We start from the raw sequence: 26,658 nt of genomic DNA on the forward strand, positions 1-26,658 counted from the left end.
CCTTCGAGATGACCATGTGGTCCTCCAGGTCACTCTTCTCTTTCTGTGAACAAGCTTCTTAGTGTCTTATGCTGGGACCATGTGGGAACTTGGAGAGCCGTCTGATCCTCCAAACTTCCCAGGTCAAGGGACTGTCTCTTTCTGGGGTCAGGCTTCTTTGTTCTGGACCCCATTGGGGACACCTGCTCCTCCCTCTAAGGCCATAACCCCAACTGGACACACTCTGGCAGAGGCACCATGTAGCACCGTGTGGGCTGAAGGAGAGATATTTTATGTGAAATTTGCAGGAAATTCAGAGGTGGAGGCCTGGGCTCTAGAGAGTCAAGGACCTTCAGTTCTGGGAACTCTTGGCCCAAATGTCCACAGTAGATGCTCCATCAATGCTTGCTGCATAAAACGTGAGTTTTCTTCCTGCTGAAAATACCACAGGGAGAAAATCCCAAGACAAGGGTGTAGCTATGTGACACTTGTCTCCTAGGCCACAAATGGGAGAGAAGAGGCTTAGAGATGTCCTCAAGGTGACCTGAGAGGCAGGACGCCGCCCAGGGGTCTAGACTGGGAGCTCCATGAAGACACGAGACTCTGGCAGCTGAGGTGGACCAGAGAGCTTTTTATTCAAACAAAGAGGTGGAGGCTTGTGCCTGGCCTCCCTCCCTGCAGCCCTCAGCTTGTGCTGACATCAGTCGCCCGGTGGTCAGTTGGGGGTTAAGCAGAATATCACACTGGCGACAGCCACCATGGAGAGAAGGCCACTGTGATTGCTGGTGCGAGGCTACGAGGCTTAGTGTTGGGCAGGTGATTCCCACACGGCCCAGGTGCCCCTCCTGGGACACAGTGTGATGTGTCTAGTGTGGAGGGAAATGGGCTCAGCGAGGAGAGGGGTCGGGTCTGGGTCCTACTTTGTGTGGGTGAAAGGCCTCCGCATCCACGAATCTGAAAGCAGAAGTGGCTTTGGGCCTGGTGGGTACCTCTGCTTTCAGGCCATGACGGCCAGAGGAAGACCAGTTTCAAGCCTGTCACGCAGGGACATTTCTCAGGGGCCCTGTGGTTCAGCACATGCCTTTGACCTGGGGCTTGGACTCAGCGGAGACCCCTGAAGCTGCCCACAAACAGTGACCAGTGATCCGTATCTCCTAACCACGGCCTCCTGGGGACTCCAGGGGTTGGGACGGCTTTCCTTCCCCAGCGTGGAGTCTCTTAGGTGTACGGTCCATCAAGCCTGCGCCTTGGATGCTTTTTTGGGTAAGGATAAAAACTAGCAGGCCTCTGTAGCCACACCCTGGCTAGATGGCGAGTTAACAGGCTTCAGAGCCCCCCAGGGTCCCTTATGCGGCCATTAATAAATATTAAAGCTGATACGATCCCAGAAAAGAGGCCTACGGCCTGGGTGCGGAAGGCCCCATGCCTGCCAACTGCTCTATCAATGCCAGAGTCCTGCTGTCGCCCTCTTGTGAGACATTAGAGCTGGGATGAGGAAAGAAGCGGCCCCTCTGCAAGAAAACCCAGAGCCTGGCAGGTTACTGGGGGTGGATGGCAGTGTCTCTCTGACAATCGCCACCTTTATGGAATGCCCAAGGGTGCCCTCCCAGAACTAGGCCACTGCCTGGCCCTCCTTTCCTACCCACGATCATCACGGGGCACCAACCCTCTGCTGGACTCTGTGAAGATGCTGCTTCAGCTGCTATGAGAACGGGGACTGTGAACCCAGGACGCGCTGCTCAGACCTTCAGGAATGATCATGGACAATTCAGGCTTCACATGGGATGACCAGGGTCCCGGCTCAGCCTGGCAGTGTGGGAGGTCTGTATGTGTGCTAGGGGGCCTTCCTGCTTCTTAATTGGCAGGCCCTGGCCACCATCCATGGTTTGAGAGAGACGCCCCAAGAAAGGACACTGTCTTGGGAGAACAGGCCTAAGACTCTCAGGCCAGATTTTCTGGTCAGATCTGCCCATGTGGGTGGTTAGACTCTTTCAGGAGGGACAGTTAAATGCAGTTCTCACGGGGGAGGTCAGAGTTCCAGGAGCTCTACATAGGTTGTCCCTCTGCCCCTCCACCGGGAGTGGACAGATTCTTAGCCCCAGGACAAGGCACCTCGAGCGGACTGAGGCTTCTGGTGTCTGTGGAACGCGAGCTCAGTTTGGGTGCTGCTGTCACAGCTTAGGCTTGTGCCCAACCGTGCACGTCCCACATGTGTGGGGCCCTCTCTCAAGCCAAGCTGGAGCCCGGAGGTAGCCAAGGCCGCCATGGCTGTCTCCTAGTAAGGCAGGCATGGGGGTTGGGGCGGGTAGCCCTTTCTGGGGAGCAGCCAGGATCCTTGCCTCCTGCCCAGGCCCATCTCTGCTGATGCTGGGGACCCCCCGGGTTCCCAAGGCCAGCCCTGCTCCATCCTTCTGTCACTGCCTCACGGCCTTAGTTCCCAAATGCCAGGAGCCTGGGCCCCAACCTTCTCAAGAGAAGACAGACACCCCAAGAAAGGACAGAGGCAAGTTCTTTTCTGCCCCTGGGCTGCCCTGTTCGGAGCTTCCTTTTCTGGGTGAGGCTGTGCAGGCTGAGAAGCGCGCCCAGCCTCGGAGGATGGTTCCTGACAATCCCTCACGGGGTGGGGAGCCTCAGAGCAGGTCTCTCGTCTGCCTGCATCATGCTGCGTCCACCCCACCGCCTGACCTGGCCCAGCGTGGGGAGAGGGACGGGGGTCGGAGGTCAGGAGCGGGAGGGGAGCGCGCGGGGTGCCCAGGCGCCCCGGGCCCGCCGCCAGCGAGGCCCGGTGCCGGCCCCCGCCCCGCAGCGTCACTCATCGACCACCTCCGCGAAGTCCTCGTCCTTCGGCTCCTCCGACGGCTCCTCCGTCGTCGTCTCCGTGTTCTCCGTGTCCGACACCGAGGACACCTGTCGCACCCAGTCTCTGTCGCTGAGCGGCTTTGGGTGACGCGGTCCAGAGAATGGGTTGAACCAGTTCAGGGAAAAGTCCCCGCCGAAGGTCTCTTTGACCGACTTCCAGCTGCCCCTTCGTTCCCTGCGCTGCTTCTTTCGTTGGAGGCGCTCGATGCCCTGCGGGGAGAATGGGATACAGAGGGTCGGCGTGCTTGGGCCCCGCACGGCAGAGCGCGGGCGCCCAGGGCTGGGGGCTCCTCAGAGGGCGGGCGGGGTCGGGCGGGGGGGGGGCGGGGGAGCGCCGGTGGGAGGGGGCGGGGGCGCTCCTCAGGGGGGGGGGGACGGGGGGGGGCGGGGAGGACGGGGGGGGGCGGGGAGGGCCGGGGGGGGGGCGGGGAGGGCCGGGGGGGGCGGGGGCGCTCCTCAGAGGGGGGGGGACGGGGGGGGCGGCGGGGAGGGCCGGGGGGGGGGGGGGAGGGCCGGGGGGGGGGCGGGGAGGGCCGGGGGGGGGGGGCGGGGAGGGCCGTGGGGGGGACGGGGGGGGCGGGGAGGGCCGGGGGGAGGGGGCGGGGGCGCTCCTCGGGGGGGGGGGACGGGGGGGGGCGGGGAGGGCCGGGGGGGGGCGGGGGCACTCCTCAGAGGGGGGGGGACGGGGGAGGCGGCGGGGAGGGCCGGGGGGGGGCGGGGAGGGCCGGGGGGGGGGCGGGGAGGGCCGGGGGGGGGGGCGGGGAGGGCCGGGGGGGGGGGGCGGGGAGGGCCGGGGGGGGGGCGGGGAGGGCCGGGGGGGGCGGGGAGGGCCGGGGGGGGCGGGGGCGCTCCTCAGAGGGGGGGGGAACGGGGGGGGGCGGCGGGGAGGGCCGGGGGGGGGCGGGGAGGACGGGGGGGGGCGGGGAGGGCCGGGGGGGGGGCCGGGGGGGTGGTGGGGAGGGCCGGGGGGGGGTGGGGAGGGCCGGGGGGGGGCGGGGAGGGCCGGGGGGGGGCGGGGAGGGCCGGGGGGGGGGCGGGGAGGGCCGGGGGGGGGGCGGGGAGGGCCGGGGGGGGGGGGTGGCGGGGAGGCTCCTCAGAGGGCGGGAAGGGGCGCGGGTGGGTGGGGAGGGGCACGGTTGGGGAGAGGGGCGGGGGCGGGGGGAGGGGCGGGGGCGGGGGGGAGGGGCGGGGGCGGGGGGGAGGGGCGGGGGCGGGGGAGGGGCGGGGGGGAGGGGCGGGGGCGGGGGGATGGGCGGGGGCGGGGGGGGGATGGGCGGGGGCGGGGGGGGGATGGGCGGGGGCGGGGGGGATGGGCGGGGGCGGGGGGGGGATGGGCGGGGGCGGGGGGGGGGGGGAGGCTCCTCAGAGGGCGTGGAGGGGTGCCGAGCAGCACACCAAGCAGGGCTTGCCTTTCCTACCCCTGCCCGCCCTTCCACACGATCAAGGGTTCCCAAGATGGCTGCTGCACAGCGAGCAGGCTTCCCGGTGACAAACGACCAAGGGGTAACCCTTCAGGCCTCTCCTGAGACCACCTGGAAAGATGACCCTTCTCCGAGAATCCTGGGCCACTCCCCCCTCTGACAGCAGGCGCAGGGAAACCGGCCTGAAGCGGGATGCTGGGGTTAAGGGGAGCGCAGGGGACACGGGACAGGTGAGGGGAGGCGGCAGCCGCGTGCACAGCGAGCGCCACATGCAACGGCAGCCGGAGGGCGCGCGGGGCCGCTCTGCGGGGGGGCGAGGGCCGCCGCGCCTGCACATGCGGTAGACACGCTCTGAGGCCTCTCCCGCGCTGCCCACTCACCTGCCTCTGGGTGTCCGTGCGCCAGGCCACAGAGAGGGTGTCGGGGAGCGGGGAGAAGCCACAGGAGTTACAGGCACAGCCAGGCCAAACCCACAACACCCTCTACCGCCCCCGGGGCGCTGCCCCGCTCCATCTCCTCTGGAGCCCAGGGATTCTGCCAGGGGCAAAGGTCAGGCACCCGTCCTGCCCACGGACAGTGCTTTCCACCGCGGAAGGACCTCTTAGTACCCAGTTCTAGATTTTCTCTTCCAGGTTAAGATCCTTACCGAACCGGCCCAGTCCTCTCTGTTGTGCAGGAGACACTGACACACACGTACTGACTGAGATGGGGCTATGCCTGAGTCACTTCCTCTCCAGCACTCTTAGTTAATAGTATCGTATCAGTTAATGGTCTTATATCAATAAAGTTCCAAGTTTCTATATCTGTATTATGCTTTTATAAAATGTTTACATCTGGAAAGACTGACTGAAAGGCATATGGGAGCTCTTTGTACTAGTTTTACCATTTTCTTGACTAAATCTGAAATGATAGCTCAGTAGAAAGGTAAAAAAATCTGAGACACCATGATTTAGGCAATATAGTCTTGAATGCAGCATTACAATAATGAGAACTCAAACAATCAAAATATCCAATAATGATGGCTAAGTAAATTGTCTATATGTTTTTCTATAAGCAGAACACTAATACAGTTCATAAAAGCAGCATCAATAAGGGCTTAATTTCCAAAATATACAAACAGCTCACTCATACAACTCAATGACAAAAAAAAAAAACAAAAAACGATGCAATTGAGGAATGGACAGAAGGCCTAAACAGACATTTCTCCAAAGAAGATATACAGATAGCCAATAGGCATATGAGAAGATGCTCATTATTGCCAATTATTGGAGAAATGCAACTCAAAACTAGAATGAGGTGCCACCTCACATGGGCCAGAATGACCATCATCAAAAAGCCTACAAATAATAAATGTTGTAGAGAGCGTGGAGAAAAGGGAACCCTCCTACACTGTTGGCGGGAATGTAAATTGATGCAGCTGCTATGGAAAACAGTATGGAGGCTCCTCAAAAAACTAAAAAGAGAGTTGCCATATGACCCAGCAATCCCACTCCTGGACATATACCCAGACAAAACTATAATTTGAAAACATACATGCACCCCTATGTTTAGAGAAGCACTATTTACAATAGCCAAGACATGGAAACAGCCTGAAGGTCCATCAGCAGATGAATGGATAAAGACGATGTGGTGTACACACACACAATGGGCTATCACTCAGCCATAAAAAAGAATGAAATAATTCTATTTGCAACTACGTGCATGGACCTGGAGATGATCATACGAAAGGGACCTAAGTCATAGAGTGGCAAATACTCTATGGTATCACTGACATATGGAATCTAAAGTACAATACTAATGAATGTATCTACAAAAGAGAAACAAACCCACAGAGGAGACTTGGGGTTGCCAAGGGAAAGGAAAGGTGAGTGAGGGAAGAACTGGAACTTTGGGATTAGTAGACACAAACTATTATATACAGAATAGATAAATAAGGTCCCGCTGTACAGCAGAGGGAACTGTATTCAATTTCCTGTGATAAACCATAATGGAGAAGAATGTGAAAAAGAACATACATATGTACTGACATAACTGAATCACCCTGCTGTACAGGGAAATTAATGCAACACTGTAAATCAACTATACTTCAATAAAAATTCTAAACAAGTGGCATCGATACAGGTTTATACACACTGCAAATGCTTGTCCATGTGGTGACAAGGAAAAAAAGCAAAGTTGCATGTGACATCATCTTAGGATCTGGGGTTTGGGAATGAGATTTTAGATTTATTTCTGTTTCAAGTTTTCACCAATGAACAGGTGTGACTTTTATAATGAGAACGAGAAAGCTGTGTCAGGAAATGGGCCATGTAGACACGACTCTTGAGGGAGGCTCATGTGGGTCTGGGGCACAGGAGGCCATGATAGTCACAATCGGGTCCCTCACCAGGCCTCCCTCCTTAGCAGGATCAGTGATGGCCAGCTGAGGGACTTGCTCTAGGGATCCCGCATTCCTTCCTGAGTGATCAGTTGCAGCCTGTTGAGAGAGGAGGGGTTGGAGCATGGCTATGCGGCTGGCCAGGCTACAGAGGGGACATCCAGAAATGCCAGAATGGGGGGTCTGCACTGACTGGGCTCACTCAAAGTTATCGGTGTGGATCCTCACAACCCCCTGAGAGGAGGTGGGTGTTAGTACTGGCATAGAAGACACGGGTGCTGGGAGGCTGTGACAGCGGCCGAAGCTAGTCCTGCTGGTTGTGCTTCAGAACCAGGATGGGAACTGGTGCGCCCTCTGCGTTTTCAATCCTACCGCAAATCTTCACTCAAAGGCAGGGAAAAGCTGGAGAGGAAAATGAAGCAAAAGAGCCCACAGAACAACACAAACAGATGGAAAGAAATACCGTGTTCTTATATTAGAAGAATTAATATTGTTAAAATGACCATACTATGCAAGGCAATCTGTGGATTCAATGAAATCCCTATCAAAATACCAATGGCATTTTTCAAATTTTTTCACAAAAAATTTTAAGTTTATATGGAAACAAAAGACCCTGAATAGCCAAAGCAATCTTGAGAACAAGAGCTGGAGGAATCAGGCCCCCTGACTTCAGACTATACTACAAAGCTATAGTAATCAAAACAGTATGGAACTAGCATAAAAACAGACAAATCAATGGAACAGAATAGAGAGCCCAGGAATAAAGCCCACACATTTTTGGTAAATTAATCTAACACAAAGGAGGCAAGAATATACAGAGGAGAAAAGACAGTCTCTTCAATAAGTGGTGCTGGAAAAACTGGACAGCCACCTGTAAAATAATGAAATTAGAACATTCTCTAACACCATATACAAAAACAAACTCAAAATAAAGAGCTAAATGAAGACCAGAAATCATAAAACTCCTAGAGGAAAACATACAATACTCCTTGATACAAATTGTAGCAATATTTTCTGGATCTGTCTCCTAGAGCAAAGGAAATAAAAGCAAAAATAAACAAGTAGGATCTAATTAAACTTAGCGTTTGCACAACAAAGAAAACCACTCACAAAATGAAGACAGCCTACAGAATGGGAGAAGTATTTGCAAATGATATGACCAAAAAAGGGTTAATATTAAAAACATATAAACAGCTCTTACAACTCAACATTAAAAACAAACAACCTGCTTAAAAAATTGGCAGAAGACTTGAATAGTTCCCCAAAGAGAACGTGCAGATGGCCAATAGGCATGTGAAGAGATTCTCAATGTCATTCATCGTCAGGGAAATGCAAGTCAAAACCACAGTGAGCAACTTCCCTGGTGGTTCAGTGGTTAAGAATCTGCCTTCCAATGCATGGGATGCAGGTTCAATCCCTGGTCAGGGAACTAAGATCCCACATGCCTCAGAGCAACTAAGTGCTGCAACTACTGAGGCTGCATGCTCTGGAGCTTGCAAGCCTACAACTAGAGAGAAGCCCTCATGCCACAGCAAAGATCCCACGTGCCCCAACGAAGACCAGACACAGCCCCCAAAAATCCCCAACAAGGAGATGTCACCTCTCACCTGTAAGAGTGGCTATTGTCAAAAACAATGCAAATAAGTGTTAGCAAGGATGTGGAGAAACAGGAACACTTGTGCACTGTTGGTAGGAATGTAAATTAGTGCAATCACTGTGGAAAACAGTATGGAGGTTTCTTAAAAAAACTAAAAATAGAACTACCATATGACCCAGCAATTCCACTCCTGGGGATATATCTGAAAGAAACAAAAACCCTGATTTCAAAAGATACTGCAGTATTCACAGTAGCACTATTTACGATAGCCAAGACATGGAAGCAACCTAAGTATCTACAGCTGACGAATGGATAAAGAAATAGTGGTGTGTGTATATATATACAATGGAATACTACTCAGCCATAAAAGAATTTTTTCCTTTTGCAACAACATGGATGGACTCTTAAGTTGAAATAACTGAATTCACTAAGTCAGATCAGTCAGAGAAAGAAAAATAATGTATGATATCACCTCTATGTGGAATCTTAAAAAAACAAACAAACAAAAAAAACCCAAGCTAGTGAATATACCAAAAAAAAAGAAACAGACTCGTAGATACAGCGGACAAATTAGTGGTTATCCATGGGGAGAGGGGACGGAGAAGGCAATGGCACCCCACTCCAGTACTCTTGCCTGGAAAATCCCATGGATGGCGGACCCTGGAAGGCTGTAATCCACGGGGTCGCTGAGGGGTCAGACACAACTGAGCGACTTCACTTTCACTTTTCACTTTCATGCATTGGAGAAGGAAATGGCCACCCACTCCAGTGTTCTTGCCTGGAGAATCCCAGGGACGAAGGGGGCCTGGTGGGCTGCCGTCTATGGGGTCGCACACAGTCGGACACGACTGAAGTGACTTAGCAGCAGCATGGGGAGAGGGGAAGGGAGAGGAGCAATACAGGGGTAAGTTATTAAGAGGCACAAAATACTGTATATAAAATAAGCTACAAGGATATATTATACAACACAGGGAATATAGCCAGGATTTTGTAATAACTATAAATGGAGTATAACCTTTAAAATTTTTGAATCACTATATTTTAACATATAATACCATACATCAACTATTCTTCAATGAAATTTTTTTAATTAAAAATATAAAGAAGGGGACTTCCCTGGTGGCCCAGTGGTTAAGGATCTGCCTGCCAACAAAGGGGACATGGTTTCGATCCCTGGTCCGGGAAGATCCCACATGTCATGGGCCATGCGCCACAACTACTGAGCCCACGTGTCTAGAGCCCACAACGGAGAGTAGCCCCAACTCTCCATAACTAGAGACAGCCTGCACACAGCAATGAAGACCCAGTGTGGCCAAAGAGTAAATAAACAAGTTAAAAAATAAAAAGAGAGCCCACAGAACAATACTCAACCTCCTCAGCAAGCTTGAAAAAATGTTCCAGACAGAGCCTGGCCTGCCCACCAGACAAACTTCCTCAGAAGTGAAGTGGACAAACATCCACGAGTGTCTGTCTGAAGAGGAGAAAATACTCCAAATGAATCTGATGCAAAAGAAAGGCAGAGGGGGGCTTCCCTGGCGGTCCAGGTGTTAAGACTGTGCTCTCACTGCAGGAGGCACGGGTTTGGTCCCTGGTGGGGAACTAAGATCCCACATGCCACACGATGGCCAAATAGGTAAACAAACAAACAAACAAAAAGATAAAAAAAGAGAAAGGTTGAAGATCTGGACCATCAGGTTCAGAGGAGCCAGTGGGGTTTCTTTTCCCTGGTAGGACTCACTTTTGAGTTCTGTATGGATTTCAAGGTGTCCTGGAGGCAGAGATCTTAAGCTAGAGGGTTGTGGAGGCAGCAGTGATACCCACTTCCCACTCAAGCCAACAGGAATGGTTGGCTGATTCCTGGTAAGGGGGCAACTGGCTAAACCAGCGTTTCTAGTGGGCAGTGTGTGACTTTGGCCTTTCGGGCCTGATTGGCCTGGGTGCCACGTGAGCAGTGATCTGTAAACCAACTGATCAATGCCCCAGAATGGATGAACCAGGACTGTGGCTCCCCAGGAGACGGAGACCAGGCGCATGCTCTGTAAGGACTTGGCTGAAGCCCTCAGAGGAAGAGCAGGAGGTCCCTGCATCTCAGACATAGAAAGCTGGAGTTGCTGCAGCCCACGCAAACGTGCCCTCCTTGGAGACAGCCAAACAACCCTCTCCTCATCAGCAGTTTCACATGTTTTTAGTGCAACCCACAATAGGAAATGGGCTTCCTTGGTGGCTCAGTGGTAAAGAATCTGCCTGCCAATGCAGGGAGACGCAAGCTCTATCCCTGGGTCGGGAAGATTCTCTGGAGTAGGAAATGGCAACCCACTCTAGTATTCTTGCCTGGGAAATCCCACAGAGCCTGGCGGGCTATAGTCCATGGGGTCACAAAGAGTTGTGACGACTGAGTGACTGAACGATGAAACAACAATAGGGAATACTATTCTGTTGCAGCCTACCACACACACACACCAAAGTTTCATGAAAATACATCTTTTACAAGGTGTAAGGCATTATTTTTTCTGTTTAAAAAATGCTGTTGCAAACCAGTAAACTGATCTCACACACCAACAACTGTGCACATGGTCTGAAAAGCACAGCTTCGCCAGAGCTAACGCTCTCTAGAGCCACAACATGCCAGACCCCATCCTAACATCCACATCCATTCCTCTCTGAATCCTCAGAGCAACCTCGTGAGTTAGATTATCTCAGAGCTAACGCTCTCTAGAGCCACAACAGGCCAGACACCATCCTAACACCCACATCCATTCCTCTCTGAATCCTCAGAGCAACCTTGTGAGTTAGATTATCTCCGGGATTTCACAGATGAGCAGAGGCTTAAACAAACTACTGCTTAAGGTCACAGGAAGGAAGGAGTTGAGCCAGACCAGAACCAAAGACAGAGGGCCCAAGAACCCATCACCACACAACCTCAGCTGCAGGAATTCAGGGCATCTTTTACGTCCATGTCAGAGTGTGTATCTTCATCCTAAAGGTTTTTGCAAACACTATCCTGGGGACATTGTTCATAATTCCATGGATCAGCTATTCTGCAACACTGTTCATAATTCCTTGGATCAGCGTCCTCAGCTCCCACCCATCCTCAGCTCCCACCGGCACAGATGAGGGATCCCTGGGGCTCACTCTGCTTTGCTAGTATAATCGGAAGTCTCAAGTTATCAATGATTTTCTTTTTTAATTGAGTGAGAAGATGGGGGAAATGGAAGTCTTCAGTTTGGGAATGTAGATTTCTTTACTCGCTCAATTGTGTCCAGCTCTTTGCAAACCCATGGGCTGTAGCCCACCAGGCTCCTCTGTCCATGGGATTTTTCTGGCAAGAATACTGAAGTGGGTTGCCATTTCCTTCTCCAGGGGATCTTCCCAGAGATCAAATTTGTGTCTCTTGTGTCTCCTGCATTGGCAGGCAAATCCTTTACCTCTGAGCCACCAGGGACGCCTGTAGACTTGTGAATGGGTTATTTTCATTTTACTGTGAATCCATCATCCTCTATTAGGTGATTCTCAGGCAGATATGTATTTAAAAGATGCAAGAAAAGGCCACATGGGAGTTGAGGTCCAGAGACAGAAACCAAAGGCCAGGACATTCTTGTGTCTGCCCCAAGGCTCACTCACTCACTGGCCACCGCTCCCGCTGGGAGGACCCTGGCGCCACTCTTTTCCATCTTCTTCTGGGATGGTTCTTCACCCAAAGGGCCCTCCTGGTGCAGAAACCAGTGGGTCAGATGAGATATGCGGGAAGATCACTGGACAGGTAAATAGTCTGGCTCCCCTTCAAACACTTTCCTTATTTTCTCAGCCCTCACTGGCCAGGGAGGCTGCCGGTTATGAGTGAAGAGGGGCTCACAGTGGGCAAAACCCCAGCTAGCACCATGCTGACACCAGCAGCACCCAGGACCACATCATTGGCAGGCCTGTGGGTGACCCCTGTAGCCCCTAAGTGGATTCTAAGACTTGAACAAGGGTCACCATCACCTGGAGGACTGTGAGCATCCAGATCGCTGCTCCCCGACCAGTTTCTGATTCAGCAGGTCTGGGGTGGCACCTGGTAATCTGCATCTCTGTTAAGTCCCCAAGGACAGGCAGCTGCTGCTGGTCTATGGACCACACTTGGAGATGCACTGCCTCAGTATATCCCTCAGCAGGAAGATTCTCAAGAGGGATTCTAGCAAAATCTTCCTCTCTTCAAATATCTTTGTTAACTAAGGGCCCCTTCTAGGTCGGAACCCCTCACTTCTACAGGCTAGGTCACTATGTAGGCTTATGTACTACAAGCTTTGAAGTGAGAAAAACATAAAACCCATCAGCCTGGCTGAAAGAACCCAGCCCAGCCTTAAGGTCTGGGGTTTCTGTGTGATACCGACCTCACATAAGTGTTCAATAAACACCGTCTAATTTACTTCATGAGGAAGGTGGGTTTTAAAAGCTACTAAGTCAAGATGTCTCACTTTGCGTTCTTCCATGAAAAAAGTATTACAAAGATGAAATAGTACATGACTAGAAGGAGACGAAGACATGCATTTCTACCCGCGTCTACCTTGCACATGATGTCACCAAGCCCATGTAAATACGCAGAGATTTGTTTGCTCCTAAGCTTTTTGCATGTTCAGTCTGGTTGCTATGAAAACGAACCAGAAGTTGACAGGTGGGAAGGAGTCACCAGTCCAAATGATCAAGTCACCTTCCTCTTTATTTCCCCTTTCCACTCCTCAGAGCCCACGTTCTGGAAGACCGTGGCTACTATTGGCTCATTTTCCCACGTGTGCACCATTCGGTGCTGTCGGGACTCCGGCGCCGAAGCAAAAGGCTGGGTTGCTTTTGTGTAGAGATGTCCTTCTTCGTCTGCCATCCTGGGAGACTGAGGAGGGCTTGGGGATGCCTGTTTCTTCCTGGGTGGATCCCAGGCGGAAGCTCAACCACCGTGCTGCAGAGAACAGCTACATTCCTCATCGCTGGCTGCTGCTGCTGCTGTTGCTATAGTCGCTAAGTTGTATCTGACCCCATGGACTGGAGCCCGCCAGGCTCCTCTGTCCATGGGATTTCCCAGGCAAGAATACTGGAATGGGTTGCCATGCCCTTCTCCAGGGGATCTTCCCAACCCAGGGATCAAACCTCTGTCTCTTGAGTCTTCTGCACTGGCAGGTGGATTCTGTACCTCTGAGCCACCTGGGAAGCCTCCACTCACTGGGTTCCTGGCAAAACATTCTCCATCTCAACAAGATAAAATAGGAAGAACACAGGGAGTTTGGGGATATTTCCTATGTCCTGAGTGCAGCTCTTCACTCTGGCTTGAGAACTAGGGAACATTCATTCTTTCAGCCAAGGGCTTGTAAAAACCCAGAGACAGAATCACATTGGATGTCAGAAGGAGACTCTCTGGGAAAGATATAGGTGGTACGCTCAGGTGTAAACAGTGAGTTTCTATTTCGAGGACTTGAAAACAAAATTCGATAAATCTTTAGCATAATCTACTGTATTCCTTAGAAATTCCATGGGGAGAAGAACCAATGTGACTCATTTAAAGAAAAAATGCCCTTGAAGATGGGGTATTTTGAGGCCTTCAAATACTTGACAATATTCCCCGAGTCCTACTCTCTCCTCCCTGGCAAAAGGGAGCATAGCAAAAGCACTCTCTCCTCCCAGGGATAGATCCTTGAGGGAACACAGCAGAGTGAGGGCTTTCTAAAATGCTCTAGGGTCATTCAACAACCACATTTCTTTCATCAGTGTAAGGGGTGGGGTTGGTGTGGTGGGGGAAGCGCATAGGGAACAAACGCTAGGGACTAGATTTAAAAACAGCATTGAGAGAAAAAAGCCCAAACTGCAGGCTTGACTGTAGCGGAAACAGCACAGCAGAGGCAGGTCAAAGCTGACTGACTCAGAAAAGATTGCTAAGAAAAGGGTTCTTTGCCTAAACATCTGAGGGGTGGTGGCAAGCACCTCAAAGCCACATCCCAGGATGTGTGTGGAAGTTCCCAGTCATTTCCTCTGGCTTCACTTTGCTTTTTGGTGGGTGGGCAGAGGGAAAAAAGGTCTCTCTCCCAGGCCCAATTGGAGAAGCAAATTTTGCAGACCTGATGAGTTTTCTTTCTGTTCCAACTGGGAATCCACACCCACCAGGGAAGGTACTCAGGCTGCAGAAAGAGCCAGAGAAGAGAGGCCCAGTGGGGCCAGTTTGTCCGAACGAGGGCTGTAAGCATCCTTTAGAGGTGATGATGCAAAAGGGAGCATGCACAAATGCCCTTTAAAAGCGATGAAAGAAACACCCAAACAGAGCACCTTCATGTTGACCAGACCATTAGCTCCACCCAAGGGGGGACTCCGTGAGAGACGGGGGGCTCAGCCAGAACAGGTTTTGGAAAAATTTTATTGCATTTGGTTTCCATGTGGAAGCACTGACAGAATTGAAAAGAGGCAGCATGTTCCACTTGCTTTTCTGAAAGATCACACAGATAGACGAAATCTCTCCCCACCCCGGGCTGATTTCGTGAACCTCACCCTAAAACCCACCCCAAGCAGATTAAAAAAAAAAAAAAAATGTTTGTGGTGATTATTTAAAAACAATTCCCTGTGTGAGACAGTCGGCAGTCAGATTTCTGTGGCTTCCGCATTTAATGCGTGTTTCCCATCCCCTCCCCTCCCCTCACGGTCTTCAGGCCTTTCCTCCTTCGAATTAGACTCAACACACAAGTGTGCAAATGGAAACACTAGTCAGTCTCGGCGCCGCAGGCTTAGGAATCTGCCGGTTCCACTGGATGGGTGGGTGTCTCTCAACTTGGCGATGGTGCCTTTGCATCACAGGCAGCCCACGCAGGTCCACGGACTCCCAGGTTAAAATACAGACAAGACATGGAGACGTGCACATTTATGGGTCTAAAACATCCGAAAGTAAACCGACAGCGGAGATCTACAAAAATGAGGAAGGAGGGGGTCGACGGTGGGGCTGTGGCTGGTTCACTTGGCAGTAACACTGCTGAACGGACACCGCACTAGGAGAGCGAGGGAGGTGGGACGCTCGGAGAGTGAGGGAGGTGGGACGCCCAGACGGGAAGCAGAGGGAATAAAGGAAACGTATAGCTCGCCTGAAGCCGCGTCGTTTTCTTCTCGTGATTGTGTAAGGCATTTTGAACTGGAAAAACTTCTTTCCTTCACATTCTTCCAAATGATCAGTTGGAATATAACCAGTGATTTGGAATACAAATAAAACCCCTTTCATCTCCATCCCCCCCAACCCCCAAAATCATTCTACGCACCCAGAGCCCACAAAGTACAAGGCAGGCAACTGATTCTGTGAATTCAGAGGCAAATCGTGTTCACACGGGGCACGAGGCTGCTGTGGTCAAGGGCCCTTCTTAGGGCTCCAGCCCTGATCTCGGGCCTCCCAGGCCACAAGGGGTGAACATCCATCTTCAGCGAGGTTTTAAGTCCCATCCAGGCACCTGCCACTGCCTCCTGGGCAGTGGGAGGTCACAGGCCCTCTTGGCTCTCTCCTATGGGTCCCCGACCAGGCGTCTGGGCTGGTCCGTCCACGCACAAGCGTCACGACTCAGTTAGTACAAGGGGGCGTGGCCTGGAGACAGTGGCCTCCACGTTAGTCATGCCAGACAGACAGCAAAGAGGAAACCAGAGGCCAGAGAAGTGATTTTAAATAGGGGAAAAAAGGAAAGCAGCGTCGGTCACCGAAAAATAGAAAGGATGATCTTTTCAAAAATAAAAACCATGAGGAGTTTTTTTTTTTCTCTGCAATGTTCAGCCATTTTACTTGAGACATTAAAAAAAAAGTTTCAGAGTAGTTGTGTTGCTTTTTCGGTTTAGACATTCATGAGAACGGATCGGACGGTGGTGCTGGGATGCGGTTTGTGTCTGAGTGGCAATGCTGCTCAGGGTCCTTCAGACCACATACTGGTACGGGTCTGCCTTCCCTTGGTCTGGCGTGGCAAAGGGGCTAGCCCAGCCTAGAGAGAAGGGGTGGCCAAAAACGGCTTTCATGTTCATCCATTTTGTTTTTTTAGCCCATCTTCTCTCTTCCTTTTTCAATTGTTCTATTCCCTGAAAACAAGAACAATCATACTTTCAGTCAAGCACTTCACTGCTGTGGCTTTGGGGGAGAGAAATCCATTAGCTTGAGGTGAATGGAGTAAATGCTTCCTTTTTAAAGCCATGAAGCTTATCTACACACTACTCTTTTTCTTCTTCTCTTTCTCTCATAAAAAGTGCTAAAGACAAAAAGGAATCATCATTTTTCCTTTGGGTGGGCACACAGGCATGTCTGTGTAAGTCCCTCCAGGCAGGAAGGGACACGTAAGAAAGTCAGCAGGCCCCGAAGCCGCTGCTCCTAGTCATGCAATCTGGTGTTGTGTTAAGTGAGCCCTGGCCGGGGGGTTTGGGCCCAGCGCCGAGCTGTGTGTGGGAGCACTCTGAAGGCTGGGGCGCGGGGAGCCTCAGCTCATGGGGAGCTTGAGCTCGTGAGAGCCAAGGATCGGTTCGTGGGAACTCTGAAGGTGCTATGACCACTTTGCAGACAAAAAAAAAAGAACCAAGTGAAAAGACTGCTCTGGCGCGGTGTGTCCCGCCGGCCGGGGAGGCCAAGGAGCGCCCGGCGTAGGGGGCTGGCCAGGTGCAGCGGAGGAGGTGAACAGGAGGAAGAGGTCAGCACGGAGGAAGGAGAGGGATTAGTACAGGTTAGAGGGGCCGCACCGGCAGACCGCTCAGCCTCGGCCGCGGCCAAGGCCTTCCTGGGCTCCTCTGCGGACAAATGTGACCCGAGGCAGCCTCAGCAGTTGTCACTGAGCCCACACCACCCCCAGCCAAGTCTCACGGGAAAGACGAGCTGGGGGAGCAGGTCGGTCCCTTCCTGTCCCCTTCTCCGGAAGGAGCTGGCGAGCGGCCAGAGGACACGGCGGAAGCAGCTTGGCAGGAGCCTGACCGGGGGTCTATCTGGGGGTCTCTGTGAGGTGGAGGAACGGGGCGGGCCCGAGGGGACAGCCCAGTCCAACTCTGTTCACAGCCTAAGGCGCTGGGACCACACCATACTGGTCAAGGGCGGGACGCCCTTGCCACGCGCGGCAGGCCCTCGACTCCTCTCTCCCTTCCTTTCAGCACGGCTCCCTTTAGGAATGGCCTTGAGGGGGAAGAACGACGCGGACCAGGGCCATGATTTGCCTCCCGACCCACCTAGGCTGCAGCCTGTGTGGCCCGGTGGCGTTCCGACAGCCGGTGGGGCCAGACGGTCACCTCTGGGTTCCCTGCAGGTCTCACAGACAGAAGCTGGTCTGTGCCCTGCACAGACACACGGCTGGATGAACCCCATCGGCTACTATTTTTACAGACACTCTTTTATAATGGTACTAATAGTTATAAAAGAAAAAAAGGTGCTGAGAAGCACGCAACCTTCTAAGCCACCGGGAACTGCCCCAGATCCCAATGATGGTGGCTTGGCAGCCGGCATACCATCCTCCTCTGCACGCTGAGTCTCTACACCCTCAGCGGTGGGGCCGCAGCAGCAGTGAAGGCTGAGTCTTCCTATGAGCCTCCAGCTAAGGCTGACTACCCAACCGGCCAACGTCCCCCCGAAGACCCCGAGGTGACTGTTGAGGATGGACTCACGACCTCCCCCCAGAACTCAGGCTACCCCTTCCGCCTGGGGCCCTTCACTGAGACCCCAAAGCCAAAGAGGGAACAAATGCCCACATCACAGCCACGGACTGGCCACCAGGAGGCTTCTGGACGCCTTAGGAGGGTTTAGAGGTGGCAGCGGTGGTGCCAGGGGTGGGGGCTCCAGCAGTTTTGAAGCTCCCAGGGAAGGAGTTGTGAACGGGCGGGAGGAGGGGGTAGGCGGGAGGCCGCAGATGGGGACCAGAACCGGCCTTGCGCCCACTGCTCTGGGGGTCCCCACTGGGCTGTCTCCTGACCCCACTCTCAGGATCGGATAGTAAAGACGCTCTCACTGGGAAGCTGACCCTGCCTGTGCCATGCGGGGCAGGGCACCCTTTGTCCATCACCCTTCTCCAGGCCCATGGCCGCTAGACAGGAAGGGCACCCCAGTGCCTCGTAGAGTGACACAGAGCTCTGGACAAGACTGAACCTTCATGGGAGGTGGGGAGGGGCTCGTAACAGAGAGGCTGCTGGGCCCCATACCTGTGTGACCTGAGTGCCCAGGTCTGACCTGCAGGCAGCCCCCCGCCCCACAACCCCAGCCGTGGAGGGAGTGGTGGCAGGCTGCCCCCGTGCTCACCGTCTCATCCGTGCAGATGGAGTGCACCTGGGTCCCGAACATGACGGACGTGAAAATGAGGAAGAGCAGCCCCTCGAAGCAGAGCAGGATGAGGAGGATCACCGTGGTGGGCGGCGAGAAGGAGCTGCACTCTGAAAGAGAGGGGACACGTGGGGCTCGGGGCTCCACTCTGCCTCTGGCCCCGCAGGACCGGGTTCCTCGCCGGCCTCCAGGGCCCCGCACCAGCCCCCAACACCATGAGCTCGCACTAACTAACACCCCATCACAGCCCATGCGTCGGGAGTCGCCTGCTTCCTTCTGCCCTTGTCTGATGTCTGCCCCGCCCGCTCCACCCCCAGGCTCCAGGAGGGCAGGGACTTTCTGTTCGGCTTGGTGTTGGCCATCAGCCTTGGAGTGATGCATGACAACAAAAGAATCTGGGCGAGAGGTTGGGGCGTTCTGAGCTTTAGTTTTCCTTTCTGTATTGTGGAACGGTCGAGGGTTTGCGAGAAGAATTCTGCCTGACTCCACCTTGGCCCAGCATGAGCAAGTGGATGCTGCTCCCAGACATGGGTGCCGTGCTTCCTGATCCCCTACAGCTACCCCGGAGCAGTGGCCTGGCCACCATCCTGGCACAGCTGCAAGTACCCTTCTCCTGGGCTGGCCGTGGAACTGCAAGTGGAGTCTGGGGAGGTGGGAAGCAGATCGAGGGAAGGCAGAACTGCCTCCTTACCCTTCTCTGAACATCAGTTCAAGATGCCCTCATCCTGGGGGATTCCTCTTACACGAGCTGGATGCCCCACTGATCCAGGGCTGAACAGAGATGGTATTAACTGCACAGACAGCCTGTACTCTGGGGACTGTCCGGCACCTCCCCTGCCCTGAGATCAGAGGAACTGGGGGCCTCAAGCCACCTCCATCAGGAAATCCACTGATGGAGGAAATCCACCCCTTCTGGATTGACCACAGGCAATCCAGGGCGTGCAGGTAAGAGCCTGGGTGGTGGAGTCTTCCAAACAGGGCAGGAGAAGCCCGCTCCGGACTAAGGCCCGAATCACAGGCCCCCTTCTTAGCCACGTGACAGGGTAACTTGCTCAGCCTCTGTGAACACCGACTTCTGTCATCTGCAAGGTCGGGGGAGTATCTCTCCTACCCTGCAGGCTTGTTACAAGGTTGAGATAAGGCCCTGCTGACAGTCTCCTGTGCACTAAGTGAGAACACAGAAACAGGGGTCCCAGCCAACTCCACTGCCCCACCAGCGGCCCTCAGTACTCTCAGCACTGTGCACGTCTCTTCCTAAGGGCATGAACTCTACTGCGAGGGCCCCACCCTCACGACCTCTTATGAAGAAATACCAGAGAGCTTGCTTTTCTCTCTCTCTGCTGGGTGGGGACACATAAGAATAGGGCCATTTGCAAGCTGGGAAAAGGGTCCTCGCAAGGGATGGAACTGACCGGTACCTTGGACTTTCCAGACTCTTGAACTGTGAGAACTAAATGCTTAAGCCTTCCAGTCTATGGCATCTTATTGCAGCAGCCTGAGGTGACCAGTACTCATGGGGTTTTTCTTCCCCTAGATGAGGTCAAGCCAGGTGGACCAGTGAGACAGAAGGGGGCAGATGCAAGCTAGGAACAGAGGCTAGAAAAATCTCTTAATATCTGGTCAGGAGCTAAAGATCCCTAAGAAGTCAGTATATGCAGGAAGAGCAAAACTCATAAAAAATGATGACACGAAGAAGGGGACCAATCAATGGTAAAAGGGTGGAAATACGATGTTTCTGCTCAAGGTGTTTGTCTCACAGACTGCGTGTGAAAGGAGGAGCCCAGCAGGCAGCCTCTCCTCATCCCTCCAGCAACTACAGCAGTCTCTCCCTTATCCTTGGTTTTGCTTTCCGCAGTTTCAGTTACCTACAGTCAGCCTTGGTGCAAAAATATTAACTGGAAAATTCCAGAAATAATAAGTTTTAAAGCACAAACTCTCCTGAGAAGCATGATGAAATCTCACACCTGGCTCTGTCCACATGAGACGTGAACCATCCCTTTGTCCAGCACGTTCACGCGGCATATGCTACCATTTTGGTGACTAAGTCGACTGCCACGGTATCAGAGTGCCTACGTTCAAGTAACTCTTCTGCTACTTAACAACAGCTCCAAAGTGCAGGAGTGATGATGCCAGCTGTTCGGATACTCTCTTACTGTGCCTGATTCACAAAGTAAACTTTATCAGAGGTATGCTGTGCTGTGCTTAGTTGCTCAATCATGTCCGACTCTTCGTGACCCCATGGACCACAGACCGCCAGGCTTCTTTGTCCATGGGGATTCTCCAGGCAAGAATGCTGGAGTTGGTTGCCATGCACCACTTCCCCCCCCCGCACCGAGGGGATCCTCCCAACCCAGGGATCAAATCCAGGTCTCTGCATTACAGGCAGATTCTTTACCATCCGAGCCCCCAGAGAAGCCCAAGAATACTGAGTGGGTGCCCTATCCCTTCTCCAGGGGAACTTCCTGACCCAGGAATCAAATCGGGCTCTCTTGCATTGCAGGCAGATTCTTTACCAGCTGAACTACCCAGGAAGCCCCTATCATAGGTACATCTGTATTAAAAAAAAAACAAAACACATTGTGTATGTAGGGTTCTGTACTATCGGAGGTGTCAGGCATCCATGGAGCGTCCTGGAACATGCCTCCTGCAGATAAGCGGGGACTACCACATTAAAAATTGTTTTCTTATATCTTATTTTTATCCTTCTTAAAAAATTTCAAATTTTAATTATACATTCAGCATCTATATTTTTCCCCTCAGGATTTATGCAGTCTTGTGATCGGAGTTCCCTCCTCAGCATTTGCATCTTTGAACGAGATACTTCAAAAGCAGAAAGAATTTGTCTACAATCTTAACATACATTGGTGATTAACCAGTTAAAAAAATTATCGCACACAAAAACACCTAAATGAACAAAAACCCCACATACGTCCTAGCCAGAAAGTTAAAAATGGATTTCTGCAAGGTTGGGATGCAATGACCTTCAATTAAAGCTCTTCCCTTAAGGGCATGGGTCTGCTCCTGGGATGCGCTTCCCTGCTGGGGGGCCTGCATTTTTGCTGGGCCCGCTCAGACCCAGGAGGGTCTGTCCAACTCACAACTTTACCTGTGGAACTGACTTTAAGGGGCTGCTTTATTTCATGAAGAGACATTCGGGCCTCTGCTGTTTCTTCCCTGGTCAGTCCATATGCTCGCAGGAGATCTAGTAAAATGAGGTCGGCCCCTGGCACCAGGACACAGACAGAGAGCCCACCCCCGCTCCGGTCATGCACCCCTCCTGGAGCAGGGATCCTGGCATGTACTCACTTGTCCAGTCTTCTTCAAAGCAGTGCAGGAAGTGGAATCCCACCATGATGAGGGCGTGCAAGGAAATGAGAGCTATGTACATCTGCAACAGGAAAGCAGGGCAGACGCCATTGCTGAGAGAACTGCCTGGCCGTGCGGGAGCCCAGGACAGGGTGCTTGCAACCTCCCATGCAGGAACGCTCAGGCCGAGGGCTGAGCAGGGAGGGGCCGGAGAGCCACCTGGTGGTTCCCCCCAGCCAGCCTGCGCCCCCAGGTCTGAGGTGCGCGGCCATTCCCTGGGGGCGGGTGGGGCCTGGGCTGTCCTGGGGGCTCCTGGCCCGCTGCCTCTTCTCGCCTGAAGGGTCAGGGCACTGACTGCCTGCGGTCCCTCCAGCCCTCGACGCTAAATGCCCTCCACCTACCTGCAGCTGAGGGAGGGTGGCTGCCTTCTTGGCTACTGAGCTCGACACCAGGCCTGGGAGCCCAGAACACGGCCCTTTGCTTAGAGCTAATCAGCTGGAGGCAGTTTCTAGGAGCTCGAGGGAAGGGCGTGGGAGTGGGCCCGTGTGGAACCAGGGAGAGCTCTGGCAGAAAGGCAGAGGTCTGCGTGGCCAGGCACCGTCCTACCAGCAGCAAGGCAAACGGCGAGTGCTCCCCGCAGGGTGGGGACGGCATTCGGAAGCTGACTTACTGTAAACAGGACGAAGTACTTCTGGTTGTTCTCGCCGACACAGTTATTGACCCAGGGACAGTGGTGGTCCATTTTCCGAATGCACCGCTTGCAGACGCTGAAAGAGCCGCAAAGCAGACCTTGAGGGGGGGTCCCCACGGAGGCAGGAGGGTCAAGGGGACCTAGAACCCACGCTCCAGCACCACTCCTCCCCAGCAGCCCAGCGTTTCGCTGCGTGTGTGCTGGAAGGGCCTGGAAGGGACAAGACCCCCGAGGTCACAGTCATTCCAGAAAGGGGGACAGGCGGCGACCCCTGAGGCCTCTTATCTTGTTTCACAAAGAGAAAGGCTGGAACTGACTCGCCTGAGAAGGACACTGCTCCCCTGAGGGAAGAGTGGGCTGAGACTCTGGTTTACTGAGAGGACAGAAGAAAAGCAGCAGTTCCAAAAACCTGACAGGATGAGATGGGACAGAGCTACTCCTCATTTCTCCCAGAGGCCAAAAACCCTACGGGCGGGCCTGACGGAACTTGCCAGAGTGTGGCTGACGAAAGAGAGAGAGAGAGAAAGTGAACACTTGAAGAGTTCAGAGTGGAGTCAAGAACTGCGTGTCACGGGGCTGCAGGAAGTCCCCCTCTAAGGACCTTTCAGCTCTGAGATAATATCCACTTAGCCGAAAAGAGCAGAAGAGTCATCTGAGCTTAAGTGTTGACCAGAAATCCCACTAATTTGCAAACAGTTATTAACCTGTTGCTGGGATAGTTTTTGGCTTGGGACTGTTTGAAGCTATGATATTTGATTTAAAAAAATGCCCTCCCTTTCCCTTCTGGACGACACAAGTAACAATCTGAAACAAGAGCACAAAGCTTAAATAAGGGCTCGAAAGCAGCTGAAAACAGCTATTCCCAAAGCTCAAGTTCAGGGAGAGCCATCTGCCAACAGATGGACTCATCGAGAACCGTTTCTTTTTCAATTCATTAAAATAGCCTCCGTAACAATTTATCTTGGGGGCATTACGTGTTCAGAACAGTTTGAAATACTGTAAATACAAGCTTGTTATATGTATTTTTGAAAGGCCCTGAGTTCACACCAGCTTTTATTTCCACTAGTTTCCATAACCAACTTTATCTCAGGTTATGACTGAAGTGGGCGGGGGGCTGCAGGAGAGCTGTTCCCGGACTACAGGTCAGGAAGCACAGACCACTCTGAAGGGGTGTGGCCTTTCCAAAGCCCAGCAGGGGCTCTGCTGGCAAGGCAGACCTCTCCCCCCGCCGCCCCCGCCCCAGAGGACACGTAGGGAAAGTGAGGAGAGATACTGGCTCAGACCAGCGGGGCGTCAAGCTGGTCTCCACCCTCGTTCTTCCCACAGCTTCAGAGGCTCGTGATAACACAGGCCTGTGAGAAATGAGCACACTTCAGAGATGCTAGCCCAGCGCCAGAGTCTCCTTGGGAGCCAGAAAGGCAGCGTAAGAAAAGGATGCATGAAAGGGACAGGGAGGGCAATAAACAGAAGGCCAGGTGCCAGCACCAACACCTGGTCAACCTCTCTGTCACCAATCTGAATGAATGAATGAATGAGTAGGTTTTCCTTGCTCCCAGTGTACAATCTGGCAAGCGCCGCCGAGCAGGCAGCTAAGCTTCCTGCGTCCTGGGCCTCACGCAACACATTCCCACCGTGGAACCAGCCCTGTACACCATCTTTTCCACGCCCTTCCTCTGCTCTGGGGTTTCTCCACACTCTCCCCATCAAGGGAACCCCTGAGGGTGACTAGCTCCCTGCTCTAGGCTCTTGAGCAGCTTCTATTCCACTCACACTATTTTGTAAAAGGGATTTAAGGTGGGTGCTCCAGGACAGTGTGTGCTCAGTAGAAGAGAGGTGCCAAGGCGCCTGGCATCCTCTGAGAGCTGTCAGAGGCATGTGCTCAGCAGCAGAAAGGTGCCAAGGCGCCTGGCATTCTCTGAGAGCTGTCAGAGGCTAAGCGAATCTGTCCTCTGCACTCCCCTCACAGCCTCCGTGAAGAGGCCAAGTGTGAATCTGGGAAGATGGGTTTCACCATGGGCGAGCCTCTCTGGGCAGTCAAATCAGAACACGGCTTGTCCTTCCGGGAGCAGGCAGGAGTACAGCCAACTGAGAGCTGCAAACGCTGTCCAGAGTGCCGGTCTCCGAGTTTCTTTCCTATTTGCAGAGACAGGACAGGCCAAGACGCTGCCCCCACTCTGGCTTACAGACTTGTTCAGAAGCGGGGCTCCTGGGTCGAGTGGTGGCACACATGGGTGGGGAGATCCATCCACGCAGGAGGCTTGGAGGCTCTCCTTGGAGGCCAACAGACCCATGGCTCATGAACGCCTGGTCTGAGCGGCTGTGGGACTGGGGCTGGGAGAGTGCCAGGGGCAAGGCCTGGGGTAGGTCTGCAGGCCGCCAGGTGAAGGATGCTCCACGCCCCGGGGGAGACCGCCCTCACTTGCCTGGATACTTCATTCCAGGCACCAGCCGTCAGGGGGAGGAGGAAAACATGTGGGTCTTCCACAGCCCCTGACACCCCACTGACTGGGAACTTACACCCCAGAACTAGCCTTTTGCCCAGTCCCCAGCGGGCAGGAGGCTCACTGTGTCCCTTCCCCCTGACACAGTGGCCACACGGGCTCCCAGAGGGTCCTCTCTCCACGCTCACCTCCTGGTGAAACCCGCCACCCCTGGCTCCTCTCCTGCGCCAGCTCTAGCGGCTCCCGTGCGAGACGCTGTGGGCACAGGCACCTCCTAAGTGCGCCATGGCAGTCGCTGAAAGGACCAAGGGTCCTCCCTGGAGGTTATTTTGGGTGCTCCTGACTCCAGGGTCCCCCCAGGTCCCTCCTGGTTTCAGATGAGGGAGGGGGCTTCTCCCCTCCTCCTCCAGGTTCCCTGCCAGTGTCCATCCCCAAAGTGCTTCCCAGGAAAGCCTGGAAGAGCCGGACAAGCTTACTGGATCCCATGCATTCAGGTCTCCTGGGGCTCGTGCCTCCTCCTCCAGGGAGACACAGGGGCCCTTCCTTGGCCCTCAGGCTCCAAGAAGCGGCTGAGGGCTTCTGCCCACCCTCCCTACAGCAGCACCCATCAAGCTGTATCTGTCCTGCCTGGGTGGTAAGCTCATGAGTCAGGGCCGTCTCCCCTCCACCACTATAGCCCAGAGCCAAGCCTGGGGTTACCTTAGCAAGGGTCAGCGGAGTGAAGGCTCTGACACTACAGATGAGGAGACAGGCTCCACCGCCCCAGGCGGGGACACCACAGCACAGAAAGAGAAAGGAACACAGCTAGTAGGTCCCAAGGAGACCACGCTCTGCGTATAGGCTTTCATCTCACACCTCATTCACTGTAATTAAAATTATAAGCAAAAAAGACATCTCCAGCATTCTGGTCCCAGCTCAGAAACAATCTGGGGTAAGGCCGTGCCCGGGTGGGCTTCCCTGGTGGCTCAGATGTAAACAATCTGCCTGCCGAGCAGGAGACCAGGGTTCGATCCCTGGGTTGGGAAGATCCCCTGGAGAAGGACATGGCTACCCACTCCCATATTCTTGCATAGAGAATGCCCTGGACAGAGGAGCCTGGTGGACTAAAATCCGTGGGGTAGAAAAAAGTCAGACACCGCTGAGTGACTACACAACAACAATAAGTGCTCAAACAGGGCACGAGAAAGACGACACAAGCTGGCAGGGGCCTAAGCAGCCCACAGTAGTCTCAGCCTGTGTGTGTGTGTGTGTGTCCATGTGCGTGTGTGTGTTGGGAGGTGGGGAGGAACATGAGGTTTCACCAAGGTCAGACATCTCCACCTCCTTGTGCAGAAAGAACCTAACACATAAGCCTAACGCCCTGACCATCGTGTCAGCATGGCCTGCCCACCCTGAGGACTTCCACATGCCTCTGTGGCCCTCGATGTCAAGAAGAAAGCAGCCTGGTTGGAAGGAAGACCCACTCACAGACCACCAGGCTGGAAGGAACACCCACAAGTCAATGTCAGGGAATATGCGTGGCACCCATCAGAGCTGAGGGCAAAGAGATGGTTTCAAATTCCACAGACTCTTCTGGGAGAGAGGAAGCAGAGGTCTGGGCACAAACAGTGGCCCCTTCACCCGAGCAGGAGGACTGATGCCCACTCTCTCCAGCAGGGCAACAGGCCCCTTGGCCCTACCAGCCACAAGCCCAGCTCTGGTGTGCTGGGGACTCTGCTCACCCAAA

The 26,658-nt window shown here is 53.7% G+C and overlaps 1 protein-coding gene across 2 annotated transcripts in view; it reads right to left on the bottom strand.

The window, feature by feature from the left end:
• Window positions 1-2,718: 2,718 nt before the first annotated feature.
• Window positions 2,719-26,658, bottom strand: part of ZDHHC3 (zinc finger DHHC-type palmitoyltransferase 3) — a 58,568-nt gene continuing 34,628 nt past the window's right edge. Inside the window, exons 4-7 of one of the 2 annotated variants that reach the window (XM_052636685.1) lie at window positions 22,471-22,567; window positions 21,801-21,882; window positions 18,474-18,604; window positions 2,719-3,048 (exon numbers count right to left, since the gene is read on the bottom strand). In XM_052636685.1, coding sequence (XP_052492645.1) covers window positions 2,788-3,048; window positions 18,474-18,604; window positions 21,801-21,882; window positions 22,471-22,567 — 571 coding nt within the window. In that variant the 3' untranslated portion in view covers window positions 2,719-2,787. Of the gene's footprint in view, window positions 3,049-14,597; window positions 16,289-18,473; window positions 18,605-21,800; window positions 21,883-22,470; window positions 22,568-26,658 lie in introns of those variants that run through there. The other variant, XM_052636693.1, reaches the window with a different exon arrangement.

Source organism: Budorcas taxicolor, chromosome 1 (genome assembly GCF_023091745.1).
Source record: "Budorcas taxicolor isolate Tak-1 chromosome 1, Takin1.1, whole genome shotgun sequence".
NCBI lineage: Eukaryota > Metazoa > Chordata > Mammalia > Artiodactyla > Bovidae > Budorcas > Budorcas taxicolor.